Source organism: Natrix helvetica, assembly GCF_964273705.1.
Source record: "Natrix helvetica genome assembly, chromosome: 3".
Lineage (NCBI taxonomy): Eukaryota > Metazoa > Chordata > Lepidosauria > Squamata > Natricidae > Natrix > Natrix helvetica.
The window spans coordinates 29,630,364-29,656,515 of NC_138549.1; the positions used below are offsets into that span (position 1 = coordinate 29,630,364).

At 41.8% G+C, this 26,152-nt stretch overlaps 1 protein-coding gene across 2 annotated transcripts; it reads left to right on the forward strand.

Annotated features, from left to right (window-relative positions):
* The first annotated feature begins 1,130 nt into the window (after positions 1–1,130).
* NAXD (NAD(P)HX dehydratase) lies at positions 1,131–25,626 on the forward strand. 2 transcript variants are annotated; one of them, XM_081947080.1, is made up of 11 exons: positions 1,131–1,243; positions 6,250–6,621; positions 10,017–10,167; positions 11,416–11,461; positions 13,107–13,195; positions 15,099–15,207; positions 21,156–21,206; positions 21,286–21,390; positions 23,624–23,744; positions 24,305–24,425; positions 25,229–25,626. In XM_081947080.1, the coding sequence occupies exons 1-11, from the start codon at positions 1,177–1,179 to the stop codon at positions 25,377–25,379; spliced, it is 1,383 nt and encodes a 460-aa protein (XP_081803206.1). In that variant the 5' UTR covers positions 1,131–1,176; the 3' UTR covers positions 25,380–25,626. The 2 variants fall into 2 exon arrangements, with proteins under 2 accessions (XP_081803206.1, XP_081803205.1); XM_081947079.1 differs by lacking the exon at positions 1,131–1,243 and adding an exon at positions 1,458–4,290.
* The last annotated feature ends 526 nt before the right edge of the window (positions 25,627–26,152 follow it).

A 26,152-nucleotide genomic window follows, 5' to 3' on the forward strand; every position in this document is an offset into this window, starting at 1 on the left:
TCCTTCCGTCAGAAACTTAAAACCCACCTATTCCAGCTAGCCGGCTTGGCCTAATTCCACCTATCCCACCTCAGTTCTATTTTTAAATTTTTAAGATTGGTTTTAAGGTCTCTTTTTTAATTTTTATAAATTGTACAGGGATTGTTTAATGTGATTTTTACCTATGTGTATGTTTGTCTGTATGTTTTAAATTTATTCCTGTACACCGCCCCGAGTCCCTCCGGGGAGAGGGGGCGGTCTAGAAATTTAATAAATAAATAAATAAATTAATGTATCTGGCTCCCGGGGCGTAGTTTGAGGACCCCTGATTTACTGCAATATTAAAAAAATTCTGCAGACCACCAAAATTTTCTAACACACCACCAGCACCACACGGACTACCAGTTGGTGACCGCTGTGCTAGAAAGAGGTTCCGTGGGGATGGGCTCCAAAAGGAACCCAAAAGCTTGGAAGATTAAACCTCTGGCCAGGTGACCAACCCCGATTGGATCTGTTGTTTGTGTGCGTGTGTCTGAACCTAGTAACTTAATTACAATATAGGTCAGTCACATGATTAAAATAGTTGTTATTAAGCTATTATAGTTCATAACTATGTCATATAAACCAGTTATTCCTGTACTGGAGCTAAATATTGCTTTAAAAGATTGGAATTGCAAACAAAATTAATTGGAAATAACTTGCCATTAAAATCTAAAGCACGGAAATGGAGTTAGCGTTAGTGAGCATATAAAAGCTCAATTCTTTATGAACAAAAATATATATTTTTTAAAAAAAGGATTAAAGAGTTAGGTGATCCTAACTGGTGATCCCTTTTGTATCTCTTCCCTTTAAATAGAAAAGGGGAGGAGCAGAGCATATACTGTTCAAGCTATATACTGAATTGATATACAGTATATAGCTTGAACAGTATACTGTTCAACGTACTCCTTTTTATGTTTTAACACCATATCTTTTAAAATAAAGAGCTTGGTTCATATCTAAGAAAAATAATAATAACCCTGCACCTAAAATCGCGCTGCTTTACCCATCAACTTTCCGGGGATGTCAATCAATGAAAGAAAGGACCTACGATTGGCTTTTCAGTGGGCGGTGCTCTTGCGGAAGGAGAGGGCGGGAAGAGGGCGGCCTGTGGGTTCCCATTACCGCGGCTGGGCTGTCCACCCGGAAGGAGCGCCGATGGTTTGTGTCAGCCGCTCGCTTGTGTGGTTGGCAGGAGGTGGTGCGAGCCCCGCTTGGTGGCGAGGTAAGCAGGAGCGGAGCGCAGAGCCAGCAAACCTGGCGGGGGCGCGGGATAGCCGAGGAGGACCCAGTTGGCGCTTTTCTCCGCGGGAATGATTTGGGGAAGGGGCGCTTACGTAACTGTAGCATTGGCCTCGGCGCTGATTATATTCTGGCTGCAATATGGAAAAGGTACGAAGCTTCTTTGGAGTGTTTTATCTCACGTGCGTAACGCGTACCTTTTACGCGTCGGCTGCTGCAAGCAATGGATGCATAGCACGCCAAAAGCACTGCCTGTTTCCAATTAAGTCACCTGGAGTCATGTTGTACGAGGTTGCCTGGGACAGCTTGCATTCTCGAACTGTCTACATCTCGCCTCCCTTGCTTTATAGAGCACCCTTAAAAGAATGGGAGGCGGTGTGTGAGCGTGAGAAAGAAACTTGCTTTGACACCTCGTGTTTACTCAGAAGTAAGCGCCATTGAGTTCAGTGATGATTACTCAGCAGTATGTAGACCGTGCGTGGAGTTTTACCGCGGAGCGCACCGAGAAGTGGATCCATTTGGGCATTATTTAAAGGCAGAGTAATAATAATAATTAAAAAAGCAAATGTTCCCATTAAGGGATGAAGGCCACCCCACAATCTTTCCTCTGCAAAATCGCGGGGAAATTTTTACGGCCAAAAAAAAAAAGTTCTTAGCCTTAGTTACACTTGAAATGAAAAGTAAAAAGCTACAAAGTAAAAACCGATCGATTTGTTTCGAGATCATGAAAGGGCCACTCGGTAGCAGTGGGATTCAATTGATCTTGGTTTTGCGTTAGGCGTAGTTTGTTTATTTTTTAGTACCTGTGCCCGGATTTGCTCTAATGAACATTGTGCCATATGTCATTTCGCTGGCAGTGAATTGGCTTTTCAAGGACAGATCCACGTTTTAGATGCTTGAGATGTTTTCTAGCGCCGCTTATCCGAATAATGTGTGCGCAAGTAGAATGGTGAGAGAAGCCAGATGGACCATCTCTCCAACTGCTTTCGGCGGAGGCGTGGCAAATTCGCCTGAGATCCATCGTTCGGGTTGCATAACACTTGGAACCAAAATATGTATTGTTTGCATGTAGTGTCTTCTGCGGTCTCAGCCAACGTGCTTTGCAAAACACAATTTAGGGTTTGGCGTGTATGCATGACTTCAGTGGTGATTTGTTCACTGAACTGCGGTTTAAGCAATTCTATCCAGTATTTTTGAAATGAAACGGTATTTCTATGGTGTGTTGTTCTTTATAAGCGGTCCTGATGAAAAAAAAAATGCCCGCAAAGATAACACAATCATTTGGACTTTGATTGAAAACTAGCTTTTATTCGGAAAACTACCGTGGATCTAAATGGCGTGTGTTTTCTTTTGGAGCGGATCGACCTTGTTTGGGGCACGTTAGTGGAGTGTCTGTATTTCCCCCCCCCTTTTATTCTGTAGCCGTACATTGCACGCCCCCTTTATTTGCAGAAAGGCAGTCTGGTCGAGGGAGGCAGGGTTTAAGGACTGCTGCGGGCTTCTTGGTGGATCTGGGTCCCAAATTCCATTTTCTTCCTTACCGCCGTAGGGTTTAGATCCGTCGGTCGGAACCGGACCCCGAGGGAGCCATCCTTGTTTTGGGGATGGAGGAGTGTAGGGGGGGCGAGACCTCGCGCGAGGCGCATTGTCTTAGCCCGCTCCGTCTCCGCGGTTGAAGTTGTGACCCCCGAGACTCCGCCGCTTTGTGCGTGAACTTGGTGACTGACTGGTGTGCGCGCACGGAGGGGAGGGGGACCGAGTGCAATGCGCGGTGACGCCGGGCTGGCTTGGGCCCTCCGGAGCGGGGGAGGAGGAGGAGGAGGAGGAGGCGGCCGGCTCAGAGCTTCTCTTCGGCGCCGACCTCATACCGCCACCTCCGCCGGGTTATCCCCTAAGCCGCCGGGCAAGTGAGGCGATGAACCGGCAATCGGCCCGCCAAGCGCCGCCACCGCCGCTGCTCCCGTGCTCCCGCAGTCCGAGGCGAGGGAGCGGCCACCGCATCGGCGGCTGAAAGGCCAGGCCTGCGCCAGCCGCCTCCAACCGAAGCCGCCACGGCGGGGTCCGGCAGCAGCCCGGCGGCGTGGGGAAAGTTTTGCTCGGGGCCGAGCGGGCGGGGGCGGGGGCGGCCGCGAAGGGATGAGGAGGGGGCCCGGCGCAACGCCGGGGTCTCTGCCGCCGCCGGCAACCCGCGCAGAGGGTGGAGTGGCCGGGCGGCGCGGTGGGCGTTGATCCCCCCCTCTCGCTCGCGGTCCCCGCCGCCCCCTCCCACTCCCCCGCCCGTTTCTCTGCCGGCCGGCCGCGCTCCTCGCCTCCCTGCCCGGGCGGGCGCGGCCATTGCGGCCCCCGGCTGGGTGGGCAGGAGGATGATCACCAACACGCGGGGCTTCCTTTGGTCGGACCTGGAGACGCGGGCGCTGCTGGAGATCTGGGGGGAGGCGGACGTGCAGAGCGCGCTGGACGGCAACTTTCGCAACAGCCATGTGTACCGGGACGTGGCCTGCCGCCTGGCCGAGCTGGGCTTTGAACGCACCCCGGAGCAGTGCCGCATCCGCATCAAGGGCCTCAAGCGCCAGTACTACCAGGCCCGCGAAGGGCTCAAGAAGAACGGGCACGCCCGCAAGATCTGCAAATATTACGAAGAGATGGACCGCATTCTCAGCTGCAGGCAAGGCGGGCACGGCCTGGATGGGCACGGGGTGGCCGAGCGGCCTCTGACCCCCGCGGGGGTGATGGTGGTGGCGGCGACGGCGGCGGTCGGAGACGAAAGCCACCACCAGCCCGCCATGGTGCTCGCCGCGCCCCCTTCCGCCAGACAGAGCGGCTTCCGCAACAGCCGCCAAGCGGACCCGGAGGAGCAGGACGACGAGGACGAAGACGACGAAGACAAGGAGGAAGACGAGGATGGTGGCGAGCTGGAGTCTTCCCCGCCGGACAACTTCCAGGACGACTCGGGCGAGTGCTCTTCTTACGCCGACCACGCCATCAAAGTGGAATGCCCACCCTTCGCCATCCCGCTACCACCTGCCGAAAGTGAGTTACTATGCTGAAAAAAAGGAAGGGGGGGGGGCAAAGGATCTTTGTATTCTTATGTCTCTTATATTTCCAGCTGGTACTTAATTGGTTGTGGGTGAGATGTTTCCCTTACCTTAGTTAAGGTCTTGCACTCACTCTTGTGTTTGCTGACTGCAGACTGTGAGGTTGCAATCTTTTGTTGCTTGCCCAGAAACAGTTGCATTGAGCATGGGCATGAATGGATTGTGTGTGTGTGTATTTACATACATACATACATATCTATATACTTATACTTATAGATATAGATATAGATAGTTATATACAGTGGTGGCATCAAGTAATTTAACAACTGGTTCTCTGCCCTAATGATTTCTTCCAACAGTTCACCAAACTGCTCAGAAAGTTAACAATCAGTTCTCCCGAAGTGGTGCGAACTGGCTGAATCCCACCACTGATTATTTATAGATGGGCATATATATATAGGTCATTATGGATTTCCATTGAGAGCAGTGTTTCTCAAACTTTGCAACTTTAAGAGGGTGAAGTTAATGCTGGCTGGGAATTCTGAGAGTTAAAATCCACAAATCTTAAAAGTTGCCAGGGATTACAGAAACCTCTGTTGTGCTCTGTGAGGTTGGCTTAAAAGTGAAATATGCCAAAGATTGCACTCCGTAAACATATTTTCTCTGTTGTATTCTCAGTCCCACCTTTGTCTATCAGAGATCTTAAGAAAAAGGCTCAGCATAGCTCTTGTCACCTTTCTTTCAAGTCCTTGATTAAATTAGCATTTCAAAGCTGTCATTCCCAATTGAGTTGGATTTCTGCCCCACTTGTCACATTGAGAGAGATAGTAGATATGGTGCAATATGTTGAAGAAATCTAGAAGATAAGGAGCCTTACCTAATCACACAATTTAGAGCATGAATCATTCAGAGAATCCTCCCTTTCTTTTCACTGAAAAGGTTTTAATTAACTACCTACACAAAGGCTGGTTAACAGTAAATGTTAGTAAATTTCATTTTTATAATAACCACTTCATTTTAAAATGAATCCCTATTAACCATATAAACACTTCATTTAACTTAACCAGAAAGAATCCTTGCCCTGTATAAGCCAACTGCATATTAAAATGTTACCCAGCAACAGGGAGTCAAAAAAACGATGTAACACCTTGGAAATATCTGTCTTGAATTCTCTAAACAATACACTTCACATTCCTGAGGTCACTGTCACATTCATTATCCATGAAGAAATCTGACTTGACTTGGGATCCCAGTGAACTTTTGATCCATTTATTTTATTGAAGGATGGAAAATCCACAATATAAAAGCATACTCTTTATCCTCAGTTTTAATACCCATTTACCCCTCAGGTTAATTTTTGATAGGCCTTTTAGACAAATTCTGTGTAAAAGGAACAGTATTGCATATTTATTAATGCTATTTTCCGCAAACATTTTTAGAAAATTATTCATACAAAGCAACAGTGGTTTTCTATTCTGTGTTTTTTATTTTACCTAATTCTGGCTTCATAAATTGACAGACTTAAGGCTGATAGTTCACACATTTTTTTACACAGAAGTTATATCAAAGACAATATGTATAGTTACAGTCGTAATATATCTCTAAAAGCAGGAAATAGGCTGATGGTAATTATCTGGAGTGGAAGTGCTATTAGAGTTGTGTTGTAAACCACTGAACACTGGTATTGTGATTAAAATAAGCACATTTTTAGAGATTTTCCCTCAAAATCAGAATATCCTTACAGAATCTGAAAGACTGATTGATTATGGGGTAATATTTTATAAACTGCACTCAGTTAATTTCTATGAAGAATATATTAGAGTAGACTATAGTGCACAAGGTATTATACTATTATTAATGACTATTTGGAATGGTACATAGATGAATATGACATTTTAGGGACACTTTTTATTACTTCTATTCTTTATTAAAATCACCTTGCTTTTGTTTTTAGGTTTTAAACAAATTAATGCTCACACCAATGAACCACCATTATTATCTCAGGCTAAAAGATCAAAAAAGCGACATGCAAATTTAACACTGGACAAAATGATGGAAAAGTTTTTGCAACAAAGTATGGATACTGAAGAGAAGTTTTATAAATATGAAGAACAGCGGCTTAAAATTGAAGACAAACGACGTGAAGCAGAGCATGCCAGGGAGCTTCAGATGTTGCAGATGTTGGGACAGATGTTAGCAGGAATCTCTTCCACAGTATCACAAAGATCCCAGTTTGTACCAAGTAATCCTTCGCAAAGATCAAATCACCGATCGTATGGAGAAAATTTTAACTATAATTCTATGACAACATTATCTCCACCCATAGGTACTTCATTCTCTTGCATTCATGATACATGGATCTACAGTACTAAATAAGTTTTGTGCACATAATTGTGCATCTTTCTAAAAATCTGAGAAATTATACTTGGTATAAGGTTTGTTTTAAAAAATGAACCATGCTCTGAGAATAAAAATGTTTCTGTAGACACGGAGTTTATTTAAAGTTATGCTTTTCTTGAGCATTCCTTTGGAATACATCATTGTAATGTGCAGCTCACATAGTTCAGCATTTTTGAAGATGTAGAACAGTAAGTTATCATTTTAGATGTTTAAAATGAAATTCTATATACTGATAGTAAAATCCATGTAGGTAGATATTCGGTGCTTGTAAATTTCTGGAATTAAATATTTAAAATAATTTGACATATCTTTAGTAGAATCAAAATGGACTACTTAAACACTACAAGCAAACTGTATAAGTCAGTGATGACAAACCTTTTTGGCGCTGAGTGCCCAAACTGGAATGCGCATGTGCATGTCAGAGCCCTGGGAACTCGAAGGCCAGCTGGCATGTGTGCACCGGCCAGCTGATCTTCGGGTTTCTGGGGCTGCAGCACACATGATCAGCTGGCCGGTGCACCTGCGCCAGTGGTGGGTTCCTGCCGGATCGCACCGGATCGCGCGCTCCCTTTCGGCGCTGAACCCGGAAGTACGTTCTTGCCCCACCCCTGGCGACGGGACGACGCTTGCCTGCGCTCCACCAGCTCGGCTGGGACCGGAGACGTTTCTCTGCTCAGCAATGTCTTCAGTGGAGGGGTGGCAGCCTGGCAGGCTGAGCCTGCGTCCCTTTCAGGCGCTCCGCTCCGCTGAGGAAACGTCTCCGGTCCCAGCCGAGCTGGTGGAGCGCAGGAAAGCGTCGTCCCGTCGCCAGGGGCGGGGCAAGAACGTACTTCCGGGTTCAGCGCCGAAAGGGAGCGCGTGATCCAGTGCAATCCGGCAGGAACCCACCACTGACCTGCGCATGCCGGAAACCAGAAGACCAGATGGCGACAAGGTGCATGCCCACAGAGAGGGCTCTGCCTGCCACCACTGGCATTGGTGCCATAGGTTTGCCATCACGGGTATAAGTAATTGCAGAATACAGTGACATATTAAAAAGTGACTTGTTTAAAACTTTTAAAAAATCATGGCTTATAGCAGAAAGAAGGGTTTCATCAACCCTTCCCAGTATTAGATGGGAGAAGAATGTTTTTTGTTCGTAAATAGCAACACCTGGCAATAGCAGCCAATAGCACATTTCTTTCACTTAACCTCCTCAGTTCTACCTCCCCCAAATATCCTATTCTTCATTTGAGGGCTTTGTGACTTCATTAAGCATTAAAATCTTTCAGATTAATTGCTTCTTATAAACTATTAGCACTGATTGTCAGAATTTGCCTTGGCAAATTTGATGCTCTTCCAGCCATACATGGTTATTAGTGCTGGAAGAATTGCACAGTTATTTAGGTAACTCTGAAAGCACTTCCTGGTTACTAAATTTACATGATAAAGCAGCTGTTAGGATGCTCCAAAAGCTGCTTTCATGCACAATACGTTTCGCATAGTTGCACGGTAATACAGTGAACAAAGTTTTAAGTAGGGGAATATGGAATTTGTAGCCTGCAGTGTCAGGAATCCCCCTCCCCCTCAGCACATTCCCTGTGGGACCTTGCATATCACAGGGTTTGCTGGAGATTGAATGGAGGAAACGTGAAAAGGATGCTTGCAAATCCTATTGTATTTAGTTGTTACCCTTGGAAATTGTGCATGTTAGGATATGCTTAATATTTCCACCCATAGAGGTCTAGAAGATTTTTGGCAGTGCACAAGTTACTTACCATCTTATTCCAACCTGCTATGGAACAGAATTTGAAAACTGGTTTTAGAACAACTCTCATAGCTCACTGTGCCGATGTTCTTCAGGACTAGAGGTAACTGCAACTGAATCCAGCTCTATGTATTTGATTTAAATCAATTTTGAGCCTCCATTAATTGTGGAGTTTTTGTGGTTCTCTGGTTTTGTTTGTTTGCTTGCAGATGTTTCAGTACCTTGATATTAGGTAGCATCATCAGTGTGAGTTAATATGGACTTTATTTACTATTTATATATAGTCACTTGCCCTGCCAGTTTTGGTGAGGTGAGGAGGGAGCAAACCCCACACCTATTTGCACTGATGATGTTATCTAGTTGGGTTCTGAAATGTCTACATGGAAACAATCAAACTTAGAGGACTCTCCAGTTCAACCCTATATATATTCTCTTTTAGTGAAGCCTCCATTAAGGTTCAGTTTCATTCTGAAGTTGTAGAATGCCTTATGATTGGTTAGTAAGCTTCATTGTACAAGTACAATGTAAAAATACTAGTTTGGTGTAGTGATTAAGATAGTGGCCTGGAAACTAGGTTTCTAGTCTTGCCTTAGGCATAAAAGCCAGCTGGATGCCTTAGGCATAAAAGCCAGTTGTTCTCTCAACCCAGCTCACTTCACAGATTCACCAATTCACAAGTGAACCACACCACCATTACTTATTCAGTACAAGAAAAGTTAACATGATTTGTGAGCCTAACTATTGAATTAGCATTTATCTCTTAAGGAATGTTTTTAGTCAGTTGTATCATTTTCTCTTTGCAATCTAATGCATAAGATAGAAGTCAATACAGATTGTACATCTGGTTAGTCTGGGTTCTTCAGAGCAACAGTGTTATTTCAGGTAGTTGGCATGCAACAAGTAAAATTTGGCTTCATAAATTGATTTATGTAAAATCAGCTGCCTGGAGCTCCTTATAAGAGAATGTTTAGGTTACAGTTAAGACATCTCCATTTTTTTCTCATTAGCATTTCCTCCCAATATACTACATACTACATCTTGGAAATCATTAATAGACAAGCGGGAACTTGATTGTTCAACATGAAATACTTAGATCAATATGTTTAGAGTATGCAGTACATTTTGCACACCTCTGTTTCATAGTGAGTGAGGTCTCTCAGGATAAAATATATGTCTTTTCTTAAGAGATTTGTTGTGCTTCCAAGTATGTGTGACCAGATCCAAGTAAAGAATTGGGAAACTGACGCCTAGATGTGGAAGACTAAAATAATTGATTTGCCGAACTGAACTAGAAATGTTTTTATATCTGTTAGAAGATTGGTGATTTTATTTGTTTTGGGGAGTGGGGAATAAGTGTGGTTTATTCAGGCTGATAAACAAAAACATGCATAGTACACTGTTGTTTGTTAAGATTATGTGGAATTTGGTTTGTTAAAATATGTTTACAATACAAATACTTTAGCACGGCAATTTCTTTAGAAACAAATTCTGATCTGTGAATACATACTTTTAACATACTAATCTTAAAAGTTTATATTTGTAATATTTATTTAAATGTCCTTATTTTTTTTCAGTTATAGAGAGATCTTTTTCAGTTCACAAAACACATTCTATAAAGGAAATGGAAAATATATTTCAATTGGTGCGAAATGTTATTCCACCTTTAACTGCCAAAAAACACAAAGGCCAAGATGGAAGAATAGGAATTGTTGGAGGATGCCAAGAGTAAGTTAAATAAAAATGTACAAATATGTATTGGTACTATTCTATCTCAGACATTAGTGTTTATCTTTGTTTTTTTACTTGTATCATTTTAATATCAATCATTTTACTCTTCATAGTTATTTGTGCCATTTTCACAGAAAATTAATTATTTTTCTATTTTACAAGTTTTTTTTTCTTGCATGGAAGTAGTCTTCAAATAAAACAACAAATATTGCTATTACATACCTGTGGGGCATAGACATGGTGTTAATTTTCAGTTAAGGTATCATAGCGAATTCATGCTTTAGCCTTTAGAGGTATATCAAGGGCACCTTTCTTTTGTATGTTCCAAATATACAGTAGATATTACTGTCAAGCAATATGTTGCAAATGTAGCTTGAATCTAACTAGAAAGGTTACTGCTTTAATTAAATGTTACATTTTAGTCTGGAGAAAATGTCAGAAAGGAAAAAATACATTGGCCTGATCGCTTCCATATTTCTTCACTGTTGGAATATGACTCCATTTTTAATCACTAGAAAATTAGAGTGATAATTTTGATAATGGCCCTTTTTAGTCTGTGTAAGTGGTGAATTTTCACTAAGTTCATTAAAAGAAATATTGGAACACACAAACAAAATGGAGTGATAAATGTGTATCCTATTTATAATTAGTACAATGTTAGCCAGTTAAATCAGTGAAAGCTACATAAGAGTTCTGTTTGGATCTTTAAGAATCATCATCTGACTGCAGTTCTGAAATTTATTATGTAAATTAGTATCTCATAAAAAGCAATATTGTTAAGAAAATGCAGAAATGTTTTTGGGGTATATATATTAATAGCACAAACAAAGGGAAAGTATGAAATATTAAAATTTACTAAAATTTTAGTTTAAAATTATATGGTACATGAACTATTATTAATTAGATTCTATTTTGTGTGTATATTCACTAAAATATATGATAATCAGTAATTTAGGGTGTTCTTATTGCATTCTACATTTGATGTTCAAAAGTGAATATAAATAATTTATGTTAAACTGACTGCATATTGTACAATGTTAATAGTGTGAAAAGGCAGTGCAATGTTAGATTTACTATAGTTGACAAAAGTATTATGTCAAGAAAATATCAGTAGAAATATATTGATTAAAGTGATGTGATGTTTCCACTTTCATATATCACATGAACACATTGTGGTACAAGTTCACCATCACATTTTAACGAAGTATATATTTCCTGGTGTTTTGTTTTTTTTTTCATATTCAGGTATACAGGAGCACCATATTTTGCTGCAATTTCTGCTCTTAAAGTGGTATGTTTCTTCTGACATTTGCATGGAGTACAATTAATGATAATGTTCTTTATTCCATAGAGTTAAACACATAGTCGAACTATTTAAAAAGAGTGCTGAACTCTGTTCCCAATAATAGACAAAAATGATAGTTTTGTATTGGTTAAATGTCTAATTTATTCAGCAAACTGAGATTTTAGTATGTTGATAGTAACTATGTAGGTCATTAGGGTATCTCAGTGGTTAAGACGCTGAGCTTGTCGATCAAAAAGGTTTGCAGCCTGAATCCTTAGCGCCGCATAACAGAGGTAGCTCCCGTTACTTGTCCCAACTTCTGCCAACCTAGTAGTTCGAAAGCATGTAAAAATGCAAGTAGAAAAATAAGGACCACTTTGGTGGGAAGGCGTTCCGTGCAACTTCAGCGTTTAGTTATGCCGGCCACAGGACCATGTCTTCGGACAGCGCTGGCTATTTGGCTATGAAACGCCCTAGAATCAGGAACCACTAGCACATATGTGCGCAGGGAACCTTTACCTTTTTATGTAGGTCATTGCATCGATAAATTTTAATATCCATTTGGATCATCAAATGTAGATGTTGGTTACATAAGTGTGTGCAATGGTATTGGAAATTTTGGAAATAGTAATGACTAAAGTTGCTCATTAATCATGAATGAAGCTTGAATTTCTTGCTGGATTGGAGAATTTAATTTATTCAAGATGAACTGGGTATTCTAACCTATTCAAATTTGATTACTTGGTGAACTTCTGGCCCTGATTGGTTACTTCATAAATTTGGCAAGAGGTCCAGGGGCACTATGCCAAGAAGAAGAAGAAAGCTTCTGACGTTTACATAAAACACCATGCACAGGAGAGGGATAAGGATTTAGTTATCAATTAAATCAGAAGAGTCATATAATTGGACCATACAGTTGGACCATAATTGGATGCTTGATTCAGTTCAGTTTAGTTCATTTGGTGACCGTTCAAAAGTTACAATGGCACTGAAAAGAGTGACTTATGACTGTTTTTTTTTCACAGTTGTAACCATTGCAGCATTCCATGGTCCCATGGTAAAAATTCAGACATTTGGCAACTGACTCATATTTATGACATTTGTGGTGTTCTGGGCCACGTGATCAACTTCTTCAACCTTCTCACAAGCAAAACCAGATTTATTTAACAACCGTGTTACTAATTTAACAACTGCCGTAATTCACTTAACAACTGTAGCAAGAATGGGGAAAAATTTACTTAACAACAAAAATTGGGGGCTCAGTTGTCGTCATAAGTCTAGGACCACCTGTATTTATAACAAGTTAGTTCAGGAGTGTATTTCATTTTTTTATTGGCTGCATTGCAAACTTCATAGGGAGAAACTGCCCTTCTATATTCACATCTAACTTCAATATATTCTTTTATTATTAATAAAGTAAAGGAGTTTTAGATATTGGCTTTTAAAGATAGAAATATTTATTTCTAATCTGGAGTAGAGTTTTTTTTTAATTAAAATTAGTGAGATTTACTTCTTTTATTTAAGATTGGGAAATAGAAAGGAAAGAGAAACCTGAGAATATTGAATTTCAGCATGAAATCAAGAGAGAAAAAACGTAGTTTTCAGAAATGTTAAATGTTGCTAATGATTGTAAATATGTTCATTTTTTTAGGGAGCAGACCTATCACATGTATTTTGTACCAAAGATGCAGCAACTGTAATAAAATCTTACAGTCCGGAGCTTATAGTTCATCCAGTTCTGTAAGTATTCTGTCTTTCTTTGGATGTGAAAAAGTACATACTTCGCCAGCTGCTATATAACTCAGGGTCTTAACTGAAAAAAGTTAATTCCAACTCATAATTTTTAGTGGCATATTCATATCATCATACCAGCCAGTTGTCTTTTGCATCTGTCTTAAGAGCTTCAGGTTGGTGAGATGAAATCTTTGTGCCTAGAATTAACAGAGTAATATTCAAAATTATTTATGCAAGTGTTTCTTATGTGTCACATGCATGCCTTCATTTTTAACAACAGTAAGTTTTATCTTGCTGAAATTAGGATCATTTCAGAAAATTATATTGAGATATCTGTTTTTTTTCCTTTCACACAGTTTCTTAAAGGCATGTAGACGTTTGATTGCTTCAGAAACTAGAGGTTGCTTTCTGAAGTCACTTAAAATAGTATCCTCAAACTTGACAATTTTAAAATGTATAGATCAGAGGTGGTATTAAACAGGTTCTAACCAGTTCTGGAGAACTGGTAGCAGAAATTTTGAGTACTTCAGAGAAGTACTTCAGTAAATACCACCTCTAACTGGCCCTGCCCCACATCTATTCTCTGCTTCCCGAGTCCCAGCTGATCGGGAGAAAATGGAGATTTTTACCGCCACGCCCATCAAGCCATGCCATGCCCATAAAGCCACGCCCACAAAACTGGTAGTAAAAACTTTGGAATCTCACCACTGGTATAGACCAACTGCCAGAATGGCCCAGCTAGCACTGGTTGGTTGGGGAATTATAGGACTTGGGCCACACATCTTAAAGTTTCCAAGTTTGAGAAACTCTGTTAAACCCTGAAAAAGGGTAGCCAAAACAGGGTAACTCTTTTCTCCCACAAATGCTGATAACTCACTACTTGGATTTTTGTTCAGGCTGAATTCAAACTATAAATCAGACACCCCCCCCCCCCCCCATTTGTTAAAGCAAAATGTAATGCTTTAACAAATAGTTAAATATAATGCTGTAAAAGATTTTCAGCAATGCCTGAAAATTTCAAGAATTAAGTATAGCTAAATGCATGTGGGATTTAAGGAAGCAGTGGCTCAGTGGCTAAGACACTGAGCTTGTCAATCAGAAAGGTCAGCAGTTCAGCGATTTGAATCCCTAGGGCTGCGTAATGGAGTGAGCTCCCATTACTTGTCCCAGCTTCTGCCAACCTAGCAGTTCTAAAGCATGTAAAAATGCAAGTAGAAAAATAGGGACCATTTTGGTGGGAAGGTAACAGCGTTCCATGAGCCTTGGGTGTTTAGTCATGCCAGCCACATGACCTCAGAGATGACTTCAGACAGCGCTGTCTCTTCAGCTTTGAAACGGAGATGAGCACCGCCCCCTAGAGTCAGGAACAACTAGCACATATATGCGAGGGGAACCTTTACCTTTTAAATGCATGTGCCTTACAGTGTAAATATTAAATGAGCTTGGGGGTTAATTATATGGGATGGGTAGAAACTAAGAAAGACAGATTGTCACTCAGATAACCAGATCCTCTGTTTTGAAGGACTTGATAGGTAATAACCACTTTAAAATGTGAAACGTACTGGGAAGGGTTCAGTTTTCATGTGAAAATCAATACGGTTAACCAGAATATAGTTCTTTACAAGTGTAATATTGGGAGCGGCTCTTATGAGATGCAGAATGTATTCTCTAGCCCCACCTCTCTTATTCTATTGCAGTGCATCGTGCTTCTTCCATAGGAATAAATTGATATCCCAATTGTTTTTCAAAAGTACTGGATGTTAACATTTTTAATCATATGAATGTGGTAATCTGTATTTTCAGGAAAATTTCTGTACATGCTACTAGTAGATGCATAGGAAGGAAAATGGTATAGTGGTAAACTGGAAGGGTGATTTTTTAATTTGCACTGTTTGCTGTTTCTTTTTAGTGACAGCCCCGATGCTGTGCGTGAGGTAGAAAGCTGGTTACCACGACTTCACTCAGTTGTCATTGGACCAGGTTTGGGAAGAGATGATTTATTACTTGAACATGCCAAGGTAACTTGGATTTCTTAAGGTATTACTAGTACATTGTCCGGCTACTGTTAATTGTTATTTTTAAAAAGAGAGTATCAGCTTTATTACTATTTATTTCTAATATTTTATGCTATTTCAGAAATGTAACCAAAGTTGCGTGGCTTGCAAGTTGTAAAAGCTAGTTGAAATAGAAATTGTTAAAACAACCTGTATTTATTTGTGGCTTCTACAAGCATGCTGTTACACACATTTGAAACCCAGGCACTGGCTAATTTCTGGGGACCAATTCATAGTTAATGGTTTCTATAAAATAAACATGAAATTTATACTCCCTCTGCCTGTATACCCACATGCATGCTATGGTGTTAAGTATTTATTTCAAATATATTTTTCTTGTTACACTAATGTTAGCTGAGAAAGCATGAATGCCAAAATAAAAGTTGCCTGCCCATAGGGCTCCATTTAATAAACTTCTAGTAACACCTGTTGCTCAAGATTGTGAATGCCTGTATCATGGCACTACAAGAATTGCAACATGTGGAAAGTGGCTTTATTGGGTATTGTTGAAGAAGAATTCAAAGGTTGTTTTTTCTTCAAAAGGCAACTGGACTGTATTTTCTTTGACGAAGAAGAAAGAACATTTCACTTCTCATCCAAGAAGCTTCATCAGTTCTGATGACCGGGTGGGTGGGTGATGGAAGGATAGGTATTGAAACAATTGAGACTGGATGGTGGGGGGGATGGAAGGATATGTTCTGATAGGATGGTGGGGGGGAAAGATAGAAGAATTGTATTTCTTTGCAGTCATCTGATTGTTAGCACTCTCCGACAGCTATTGAGGCTACTTGGGGAATTATCTATGCCCTCAGGCTTACCTGAATAAGGGTGCAATTGGTTGTGGAATCTTCTTGAAACTGGTGCAAGGGCTGCATTGTATACTTGAGATTTGTTGTTGTTGTGAAGTCGTGTCCAACCCATTGCGACCCCATGAACAACACTCCTCCATGCTTTCCTGTCCACCACCATTCTCTGGAGTCCATTTAAGCTCATGCCTACTGCTTTGGTGACTCTATCTGACCACCTCATTATCTGTCGTCCCCTTCTTCTTTTGCCCTCAATCTTTCCCAGCATTAGGCTCTTCAGTGAGTCCTTCCTTCTCATTAGGTGGCCAAAGTACTTGAGTTTCATCTTCAGGATCTGGATTTCTAAAGAGCAGTCAGGGTTGATCTCCTCTAGGACTGACCATCTTGATCGCCTTTCAGTCCAAGGGACTCACAGGAGTCTTCTCTAGCACCATAGTTCAAAGGCCTCAATTCTTTGGCGCTCGGGCTTTCTTATGGTTCAACCTTCACAGCCATACATTGCAACTGGGAAAACCATAGCCTTGACTATACGCACTTTTGTTTGCAGGGTGATATCTCTGCTTTTTAGTATGCTGTCTATATTTGCCATAGTTTCCTCCCCAGGAGCCAGTGTCTTTTAATTTTTTGGCTGCAGTCCCCATCTGTGGTGATCTTGGAGCCCAGGAAAATAAAACCTGTCACTACCTCCTTTTCTTATATACTGGAGATAGGTGGTGTCTTGTTCCTCTTCCTCTGTTGTGGGAGGGGTATTCAATTTTAACACATGAATTCTTTTACCCCTCTTTCAAACCAATGGTCTCTATCCAAAATGTAGACTTCAAACAAATGACCTTTGTCTTTCAAATGCAGATGGACCGCTGAATCTTGTCATGTTGAGTTTAATTTCCCATGTTATGCCATCCGCTTGTGAAATTGCTGTTTTGTTTCACCAATGTACAGGCCTGAATGTGTTTTACTGCATGGTATTGCCTATATCACATTGCTCAGTTGGTATTGGAATGTTTTATCCTTGGGGTGGACAAGCTTCTGCCTTAGTGTATTCTTGGGTTTAAAGTGTATATGTATGTTGTGTTGGTTGAGAGTCCTCCTGAGCTTTTCTTGAAAGGAGAAAAAAATTTCCCATGTGGTATGTTTTACTAAGACAGAAGCCTTATGTCATTCTTTTGAAGACAGCAAAGTCCACATAATCCCCAAGTGGACTAAACAGTTCTCAGAGAGTGCTAACAGCTAATCTTCCACTCCCCCTTCATCAGAACTGATAAAGCTTCTTGGATGAGAAGCTTCTTCCTCAAGAAAAAAAACAGTCCATCTGCCTTTTGAAGAAAAAAAACACCTTTGCATTCTTCTTCAACAATTCCCAATAAAGTCAGTTTCTTCAGTGCAAAAACCTTAAACTGTCTACTATGGACATCACCCAATTCCTAAGAGGTCCGAAAAGGGGGCGGGCATAAGCGCACCAGCGTGCCTTCCGTCCCTGTCCTACTGTCCCCATTTATTTGTACTCATTTACCTTGTTCATGTCCGTGTTTATACTTATACTTGTTATAGTGTACACGTTTGACAAACAAATAAATAAAAATAAAATAAATAAAAACTAATAGTCACTACCGTGTTTCCCCAAATATGACATGTCCTGAAAATAAGGCCATGCCACATTTTTTGGGTGTGCAAAAATAAAAGCCCTCCCCTGAAAATAAGCCCCCTGGACAAACCCATCAGCCAGACAGAGCGCCACTCACCGACCTAGCGGTATCCCGAAGGCACCAAGCTGCGGGAACCGGGGGGGGGGGGGAAGGCACTTGCGTTGCTTGGCGCCTTCGGGATACCACTAGGTCGGTGAGCAGCTCTGTGCCCAGCTGGAGAGGGGGGTTCCCGGGCGGCTGCTCTCTTGCAAGCAGGCTCCAGAAGAGCCGGGCATAGCCTCAGGGGCGAACAGCTATGTTGCACTGTCGCAGCAGTGCAACACAGCAGCCATGAAGTGACTCATGAGCAGCCACCCAGCAAGCCCCCTTTCCAGCCAGGCACAGCGCCATTCACTGACCTAGGGGTACCGTCAAGCCGTGTGAGTGCCTGTTCGCCCTCCCATGGTTTGGCGCCTTTGGAATGTCCCTAGGTCAGTGAATGGCGCTCTGCACGGCTGGAGAGGGGTTGCGCAATCGGCTGTTCCACTCCCTGCTCGCACGCCTCCCAGCCTCACGATGCCCTAGCCCAACTCTCCCTGCAGAGCCAGGGCACCACTGCTGCTGCCATCCCAGCATGGCTTTTTCTGACTCGGCAGCCTATCTCCGTGGTTTGGAAGCCGCAGAAAAAACCATGCTGGGGTGGCGGCAGCGGTGGTGCCCTGGCTGTGCAGGGAAAGTTGGGCCAGGGCATCGTGAGGCTGGGAGGTACACGAGCGGGAAGTGGAACAGCTGCTCGAGCAACCCCCCTCTCCAGCCATGCAGAGCTCCATTCACTGACCTAGGGGCATTCCGAAGGCAAAGCCCAAGCCATATTTTGTGAGTCAAAAGAAAATAAGATAGGATTTGGATAGGTTGCGTGGACGGCTGCGACCCACCACATGTTTAATGGACCCGTGTCCCTCCTGGTTGGTACTGGCATCTTGGGAGGTGACCCGAGGCTGGCTTCTGGGCCTGGTGAATGCCTCATTGGGTGAGGGATCCTTACCAACCGCCTTGAAGGAGGCGGTGGTGAGGCCCTTACTTAAGAGGCCTTCATTCGACCCAATGGAGCTAGCTAACTATCGTCCAGTCTCCAACCTTCCGTTTCTAGCGAAGGTTGTTGAGAATGTGGTGGCGGAGCAGTTTCCACGACACCTTGACGAATCCGAGTATCTAGACTCACGCCAGTCCGGCTTCCGACCCGGGCACAGCACAGAGACAGCCTTGGTCGCGTTGGTTGATGATCTCTGGAGGGCCAGAGATAGAGGTTGTTCCTCTATCCTGGTCCTATTAGACCTCTCGGCGGCTTTTGATACCATCGACCATGGTATCCTATTGCGCCGGTTGGAGGGGATAGGAGTTGGAGGTACCGTTTTGCGGTGGTTCGGCTCCTACCTCTCCGACCGGAGGCAATGTGTGTTGACAGGGGGACAGAGGTCGACCCCGAGGCCACTCACTTGTGGAGTGCCACAGGGGTCGGTCCTCTCGCCTCTCCTGTTCAACACATATGTGAAGCCGCTGGGTGAGATCATCCGTGGTTTTGGGGTTGAGTATCACCTCTACGCTGATGATACTCAGCTGTATATTTCAACCCCAAACCACCCCAACGAGGCTGTCGAAGTGATGTCCCGGTGCTTGGAAGCCGTCGGGGTCTGGATGGGGGACAACAGACTTAAACTCAACCCCTCCAAGACCGAGTGGCTGTGGCTACCGGCACCTCGGTTCAGCCAGCTGATTCCATCGCTGGCCATAGGGGGTGAACAATTGCCCCCTGTGGAACGGGCGCGCAATTTGGGCATCCTCCTTGATGCCCGGCTGTCAATGGATGACCATGTGGCAGCCGTGGCGAGGGGGGGCGTTCCACCAGGTTCGCCTGGTGCGCCAATTGCGCCCCCTACTGGACCGGGATGCCCTACGCACGGTCACTCATGCGCTGGTGACGTCCCGCCTGGATTACTGCAACGCTCTCTACATGGGGCTGCCCTTGGGACGCGCCCGGAGACTGCAGTTAGTTCAGAACGCAGCCGCGCGGGCTGTGATGGGGAGTACGAGGTACTCCCACGTAACACCTCTCCTGCGCGAGCTGCACTGGCTACCTGTGGTTTTTCGGGTGCGTTTCAAGGTGCTGATTACCATCTTTAAAGCGCTCCATGGCACGGGACCTAGTTACTTGCGGGATCACATCCTCCCACATACATCCCTGCGGCCAATTCGCTCACACAGGGAGGGACTTCTCCTGGTGCCGTCCACTAGGCAATGCCAACGGGCGACACCAAGGGGTAGGGCCTTCTCTGTGATGGGCCCAACCCTCTGGAATGACCTCCCCCCCGACATTAGAACCACTTCTGACCTCCGCTCCTTCCGGCAAAAATTGAAGACTCACCTGTTCCGATTAGCAGGCCTGGCATAATTACAATCTGTCCCTCCTGGCAAATGTATTATTATCTGGCTATCTTAGGGGTTTTTTAATTTGTGGTGTCTGTTTTAGGGATTTAAAATTTATATTTATATTAGCTTGTACAGTTCTTTTAATTGCATTTTAACCTCCTCCAAACTGTACATATTTCGCTTTTTTATTGTATTTTGTGATATTCTCTATGGACTGTACACCGCCCCGAGTCCCTTCTGGGAGAGGGGGCGGTCTAGAAGCACCAAATATAAATAAATAAATAAATAAATAAATAAATAAATAAATAAATAAATAAATAAATAAATAAATAAGACAGGCAGGCAGAAGAGTAGCAGAGCGTATCCATGAACACCAATAAGCAACATATTTGCACACATTCAAGAGATAATAAAGCTAAGAAGGAAACAAGAAGACCACAACACATCCTCTTCAGCAGCCAACATCTAGATAAGCATGGATAAGCATAAGCATAAATCAGGCAAGCGATCAAGCAGCAAACAATAATCACTCCTACCAAAATTGGCAGGGAAGCCTACTGTGTATAAACAGGGAGCAAGCTACATACTCACACCGATGATGTTACCTGCTTGGGTAATGAGCTACATATATATTCTCTTCTAACGAATGGGATTATTATGCTTAAATATTCACAGTTCGCTTTTATCTTAAAAAGCTATTTGTATTAGCTTTGCATGCGTTTTTAATATGTGCTTTTAAATGTGTGGGAAGTCTTCAATAGATTCACTAAATGTAAGTGCGAAGCTGTATGTGAACATATTTTTGGTGAAAATATTATGGAAGAGAAAGGAAAATGGTAAGAGCAATAAATGTGATACAGAACATACAATGTGCTTTTTAGAAGAGGTGCTTTATTATTTGGAATGGTGTAAGTTTTACTTTTAAGTTTTATTTAAAATGTTGAAGTTGCCTTTCATTTAAAATGTATTACTTTTTTGCAAAAGGAGAAAAATAATTGCGTTTTCCAAATCAATGTTATGTTTGATTTAAAGTTTTTAATTTTTTTCCCACAAATAGGGCATTATAGAAAAATCCAAGGTCAAAGGAATTCCTATTATAATTGATGCTGTAAGTATGATCATCATATTGATTTGGTTAAACAATTTTGTACCTGTCATTAAATGTTTCCTCTTATTGTCCCATGCAGGATGGTTTATGGCTCATTGCCCAACAGCCTTCTCTTATTCAGGGTTATCCTCGAGCTATTCTTACTCCAAATGCTATGGAATTTAGCAGACTCTATGAGGCAATGGTAAGTCCATACAGTTCTTAATTATAGTTCAAGGAGGGAAGGTACGCCAAATCCAAATTACATTTAATATTACTAATGTAGAACTTCAATAATTAATTAAATAGGCTTGATTTTAGCCCAATTTAGGCTTTTAAAACATAGATTACTAGACTGTCAACCAGGTGAGGGATCAAGAGTTCATCATACTGTAATGACACCCAAAGAATAATGCAATTATTAGCAATTATCAGTGCATACAAGTACATACAGTGCTTCTTTATTTAATAAACACATATGTAGTGAACATTGAAAAGGCAGCTTTTGACAAAGTCCATATATATCATATTTGTAGTTATTTGTCTACCTATAGATATCTACAATCTCTATAGATACACAAGTAGTCCTCATTTAATGACCATAATTGGGATGGTCAGATCTCTTGTTAAGCAAAGCTGACGCTAAGTGGGAAATCATGTGTCCATAACTGTGCTTTCCTTTTTCACATTCCTTTTCCCATTCCCCTGCCCTTTGGAATATTCATCTGGGCATTGGATAATCAACAAGAAGGGAATTAATGTTTGTATTTAAATTTATTGAAAAAGAAGGGATTAAGAGAGTAGGCAGGCACACAATTGAGAATGCACATTGAAAGGAATGCAGTGGTGCAAGCAGCCCCTTGTTCGCAAACAGCCTATATATGCCTTATTGTGTGCTGCCTTATCCTCTTGTAATCCTTTCCTCTCCAATCTCTGTTTTATGAAAAAAAAGAAAAACGAGGTCAAGCACAGGGCAATGTGTGCTGACTATAGTGATCACAGTCTGAGGGATACTGTTCAGTCATAAATGTGTGGTCATTGGCTGTAAAATTATTTTTTCAGCAGCATTTTAACAACAGTAACTGAATGAGGCAGTCAGTAAGTGAGAACTAACTATAGAGGCAATAGATCACAACTCTAGCTGGCTAGGTTAAGTTTGAGTTCAAGAAGAATTGAGAGAAGATGCCTCCATGCACCCACTGCATTCTGTGCAATAGGATTAAAAAAAACTAAGTTACCATCCATCTTCAAGTAGTTTGGTCAATCTTCTAGCACAGGGCTGTCACTCGGGCCAGATGTGTCATGCACTGGCCACACCCAAGCCCGGTTCAGCAATGGGGAAAAAAGTCACGATACATCATGTGACGCCACCATGACAACTTGAGTTTGACACCCCTGTTCTAGCACTTCTTCATACTTTCCTACATGATGATTAGCATTATCTCATCAAGGTCAAATGCAACTGTCTCTTGTTTGAGAATGACTTTTTGTTTTGCAATCATTGCTTGTATCTTAGAAAGAAAGCTTCATGCTACCGTGTTTTCCTGAAAATAAGACAGGGTCTTATTTATTTTCTTTTGAAAGAATTATCCGGGGAGATCTTATTTTCTTTTTTTTAAGATTACATGGTAATATAGTCTTTATTGTCATTGTACAAAATAAATGCAACGGAATTGGTTTTAGCCTCACTGGTGCAAAATTATAGCGGAAACGAAAAAAGAAAGAAAAAGAAAAAACTAGTCATACATTCCCGCGCTTGCATGGATTGTGGTTGTATTTAAAAGTCTGACAGCCCAAGGATAGAAACTATTTCTAGACCTATTTGTTGTGCTGGCTATACTTTGATGTCTTCTGCCCGATGGTAGAAGTGCAAAGAGACACTGACCAGGGTGTGAATCATCTCTGAGTATCTTCCTTACTCTGCTAAAGGAGCGAGACCTGGCGATGTCATCCAGTGATGTTAGAGGGCAACCAGTGGTTTCTTGTGCTGAATTGGTCACTCTCTGTAGGGCCTTCCTGTCTGCAGCTATTAAGCCAGCATACTATACTATAATGCAATATGTGAGGACACTTGCTATGGTGGACCGATAGAAAGAGGTCATCAGCTGTTGTTCCATAAATTCCATAAGTTAAAATCTTCCAAAACAAACCCTTCCAAGGTCTGGGACTTACTTTGACTGGATTTTTTGTATCCCTTCTTTTATATACCTCCATTTACTTCTGCACAAATAAGTGCAGATTGCTTGTAAACAAATCAAGTGAGACATAGTAAGACTTGTTACAAATATGGCAATATCTGTTGTATGGCTGATGGAGACTAGTTGTTACGAACATTTCATAACATAAACGTTTTTAAACGGTATGAATGGAAGTTAACCCTTTTCCTCATTACTTGCTACCCTTAATTCTGTGTGATTTCCCCCTTTGCTCTTCTCTAGCTTAGAGATCCTGTAGATAACAATGATTATCATGGTTGCCTGTTAAGGCTCAGCCAAGCCTTGGGGAATTTGACAATTGTTCAGAAAGGCGAACGAGACCTCATTTCAGATGGAGAAAAAGGTATACGAAAGAAGCACAGAGCAAATATTTTATAAATGTAAACATTTTTTCCCCTATATGGATAGATGCTATAGGAAAATAAAACCAAATGCAGGTGCATGCATCTAATATATCAAAATTAAAGGAAGTACTAACAGGTTATTTTGCTAGTCATGGGTCAAAGGCTGACTACCGTATTACGTTAAAAATGTCACCATTCCAACATTAGCACGGTATTTTATGATTTTAAAATATAGACTGATTAGCCATCAGAGCTGTTTGAAAATTTATAGTGAAACTATTAAATAAAAATTGCTGTTGCTAAAGATGTTCTTGTCTTAAACCTTTGAGGTTAATGCAATAAGGCAAATATAAAAATATAGCTGTTTAAATATTAATCTTATAAAATACCATAATTTTCTGTTAACAATTTAGTTATATTCAGTTCTGGTCATACTTTAAAAAATGAACTTTGTAAGTAAAGATATAATGCTTGCTCCATTTCAAATCTACATTTTTTTCAATTCTCCCACAGCTCTTGCTCAATAAAGATTGAGTTCCTTTCATTTTTTGTGTTACAGTGCTTGTATGTAGCCATGAAGGAAGCAGCAGGAGGTGTGGGGGTCAAGGAGACATCCTCTCTGGGTCCCTAGGAGTCCTAGCACACTGGGCCTTTCTTGCGGGACCAGAAAAAACGAATGGGTAAGCCATGTCATGCATTCTGATCAGCTTCTTTTGAAGGTACCTTTATAGCAGGTGGTATTCAGCTGTTTCGGACCAGCTCACCCAAACCAGTAGTGGAAATCGCAGGTGGGCCTGCCCACCCACCCCAGCTCTATGCCATCCTAGTTAGGCACATTTTCAAGTCACGCACAAGTATGCAAGCCACGCGCGCGATCAAAGCGCATGTGCGGAAGGCCAAGCGCATGCACTCACATTTGTGAACCGGTAGGGAAAGGAAGTGAATACCACCCCTGCTTTATAGAACAATTCAGCACATGTCCAAATTACACCGTCCAGAGCCGCTCTGTGAAGAAAATGGGAGGTTTCTAAATTTGATATATAAACAAATGAATACATTTCTATTAGCGGCTGATAGACCCAGCATCATGGCTAATATTGAAATGTTTGGTGCAACTGTTTGCCAAAATCATCAGGCACGAACTGAAAATACAACTGTTAAATACATTAATTTTACCGTATCAATTTTAGCCCTTTTCCCTTTGAGAAATCCTCACCTGGTTCTGGATGTTATTTTTATTGTTACTTGCATTTTAGCCCACAGTTGGACATACATGTCTGGGATATTTAGCATATTTTAACTCTGATCTGGTGGGCAAATGAGATCCATCATTCTTATTCTTTTCAATGTTCTTACTGTCCTATTTGCACTGGCCTAAGAGCTAGTAACGATTTGTTGGTGGGTTTGTGCTCCGGGAGGGGGTGGTGGCAGAGCATAGTGATGCTCATTTCAGATTTAATTGCGATTCTTGTTTCTGTTTTAGTCAAAATCCCTTTCTAGTGGCTGCATTTGGAGCATGTTCACTTACAAGGCAGTGCAACAACCAAGCATTTCAGAAATTTGGACGGTCCATGACAGCCTCTGACATGGTTTTAGAAATTGGAACAGCCTTTAATAAACTCTTTGAAACCTAAGACCAAAGCAGCAGAAGAGGAAAAAGAAGAACAGGTCTGGCAGCCACAAACGTTACAGTAGGATGTCCTTATACAATGCACCCTTTTTCAAGTGCTGTTAGCAGTAATGGTATACTAGGTAGTTTTTATTTTTTAAAATAAAAAGTGTAGGCATTTTTAAAGGGTTTGGAATATTTTTTTTTCTTTGCCTTTTTGGGGATGAATAAGCTGTAGTTGCAGATGTTATAATAAAACAAAACTGAAAATATTTCCTCTGTTCTATCTTACAGGTTGGTTTTTGAGCAATAATTACTAGTAGCAAAAAATATTCACTTGACAGGCAACATAAAGATCAGCCAACTGTGGATTCATACGCTATGTAATTTGAATTCAGTAGGGCTTATATTCTAGTAAGTACTTAAAGGTCTGTGAAGATTCCCAGTCATCCAGGCATGGTTGTCTCAAAGGTGATTTTTCAAAAGGCAGACCAGGCTGTTTTTTTTTTCTTGAGGAAGATGAGTTTCACTTCTCATCCAAGAAGCGTCATCAATTCTGACAGGATGATGGTTTAGAGGGGATGGAAAGATCATATTTCTTTGCAGTCATCTGGTCTTTCACACTCTCTCTGAGAGCATACTCTCTGAGACTCAATGGCTCTCAAAGAGAGTGCTAACGACTAGATGACTGAAAATAAATAAATACGATCCTTCCATTCCCATTCCCACCATCCAGTTAGAACCGATGAAGCTTCTTGAAAGATAAGCAAAATGTCATTTTCCTCAAGGAAAAAAAGC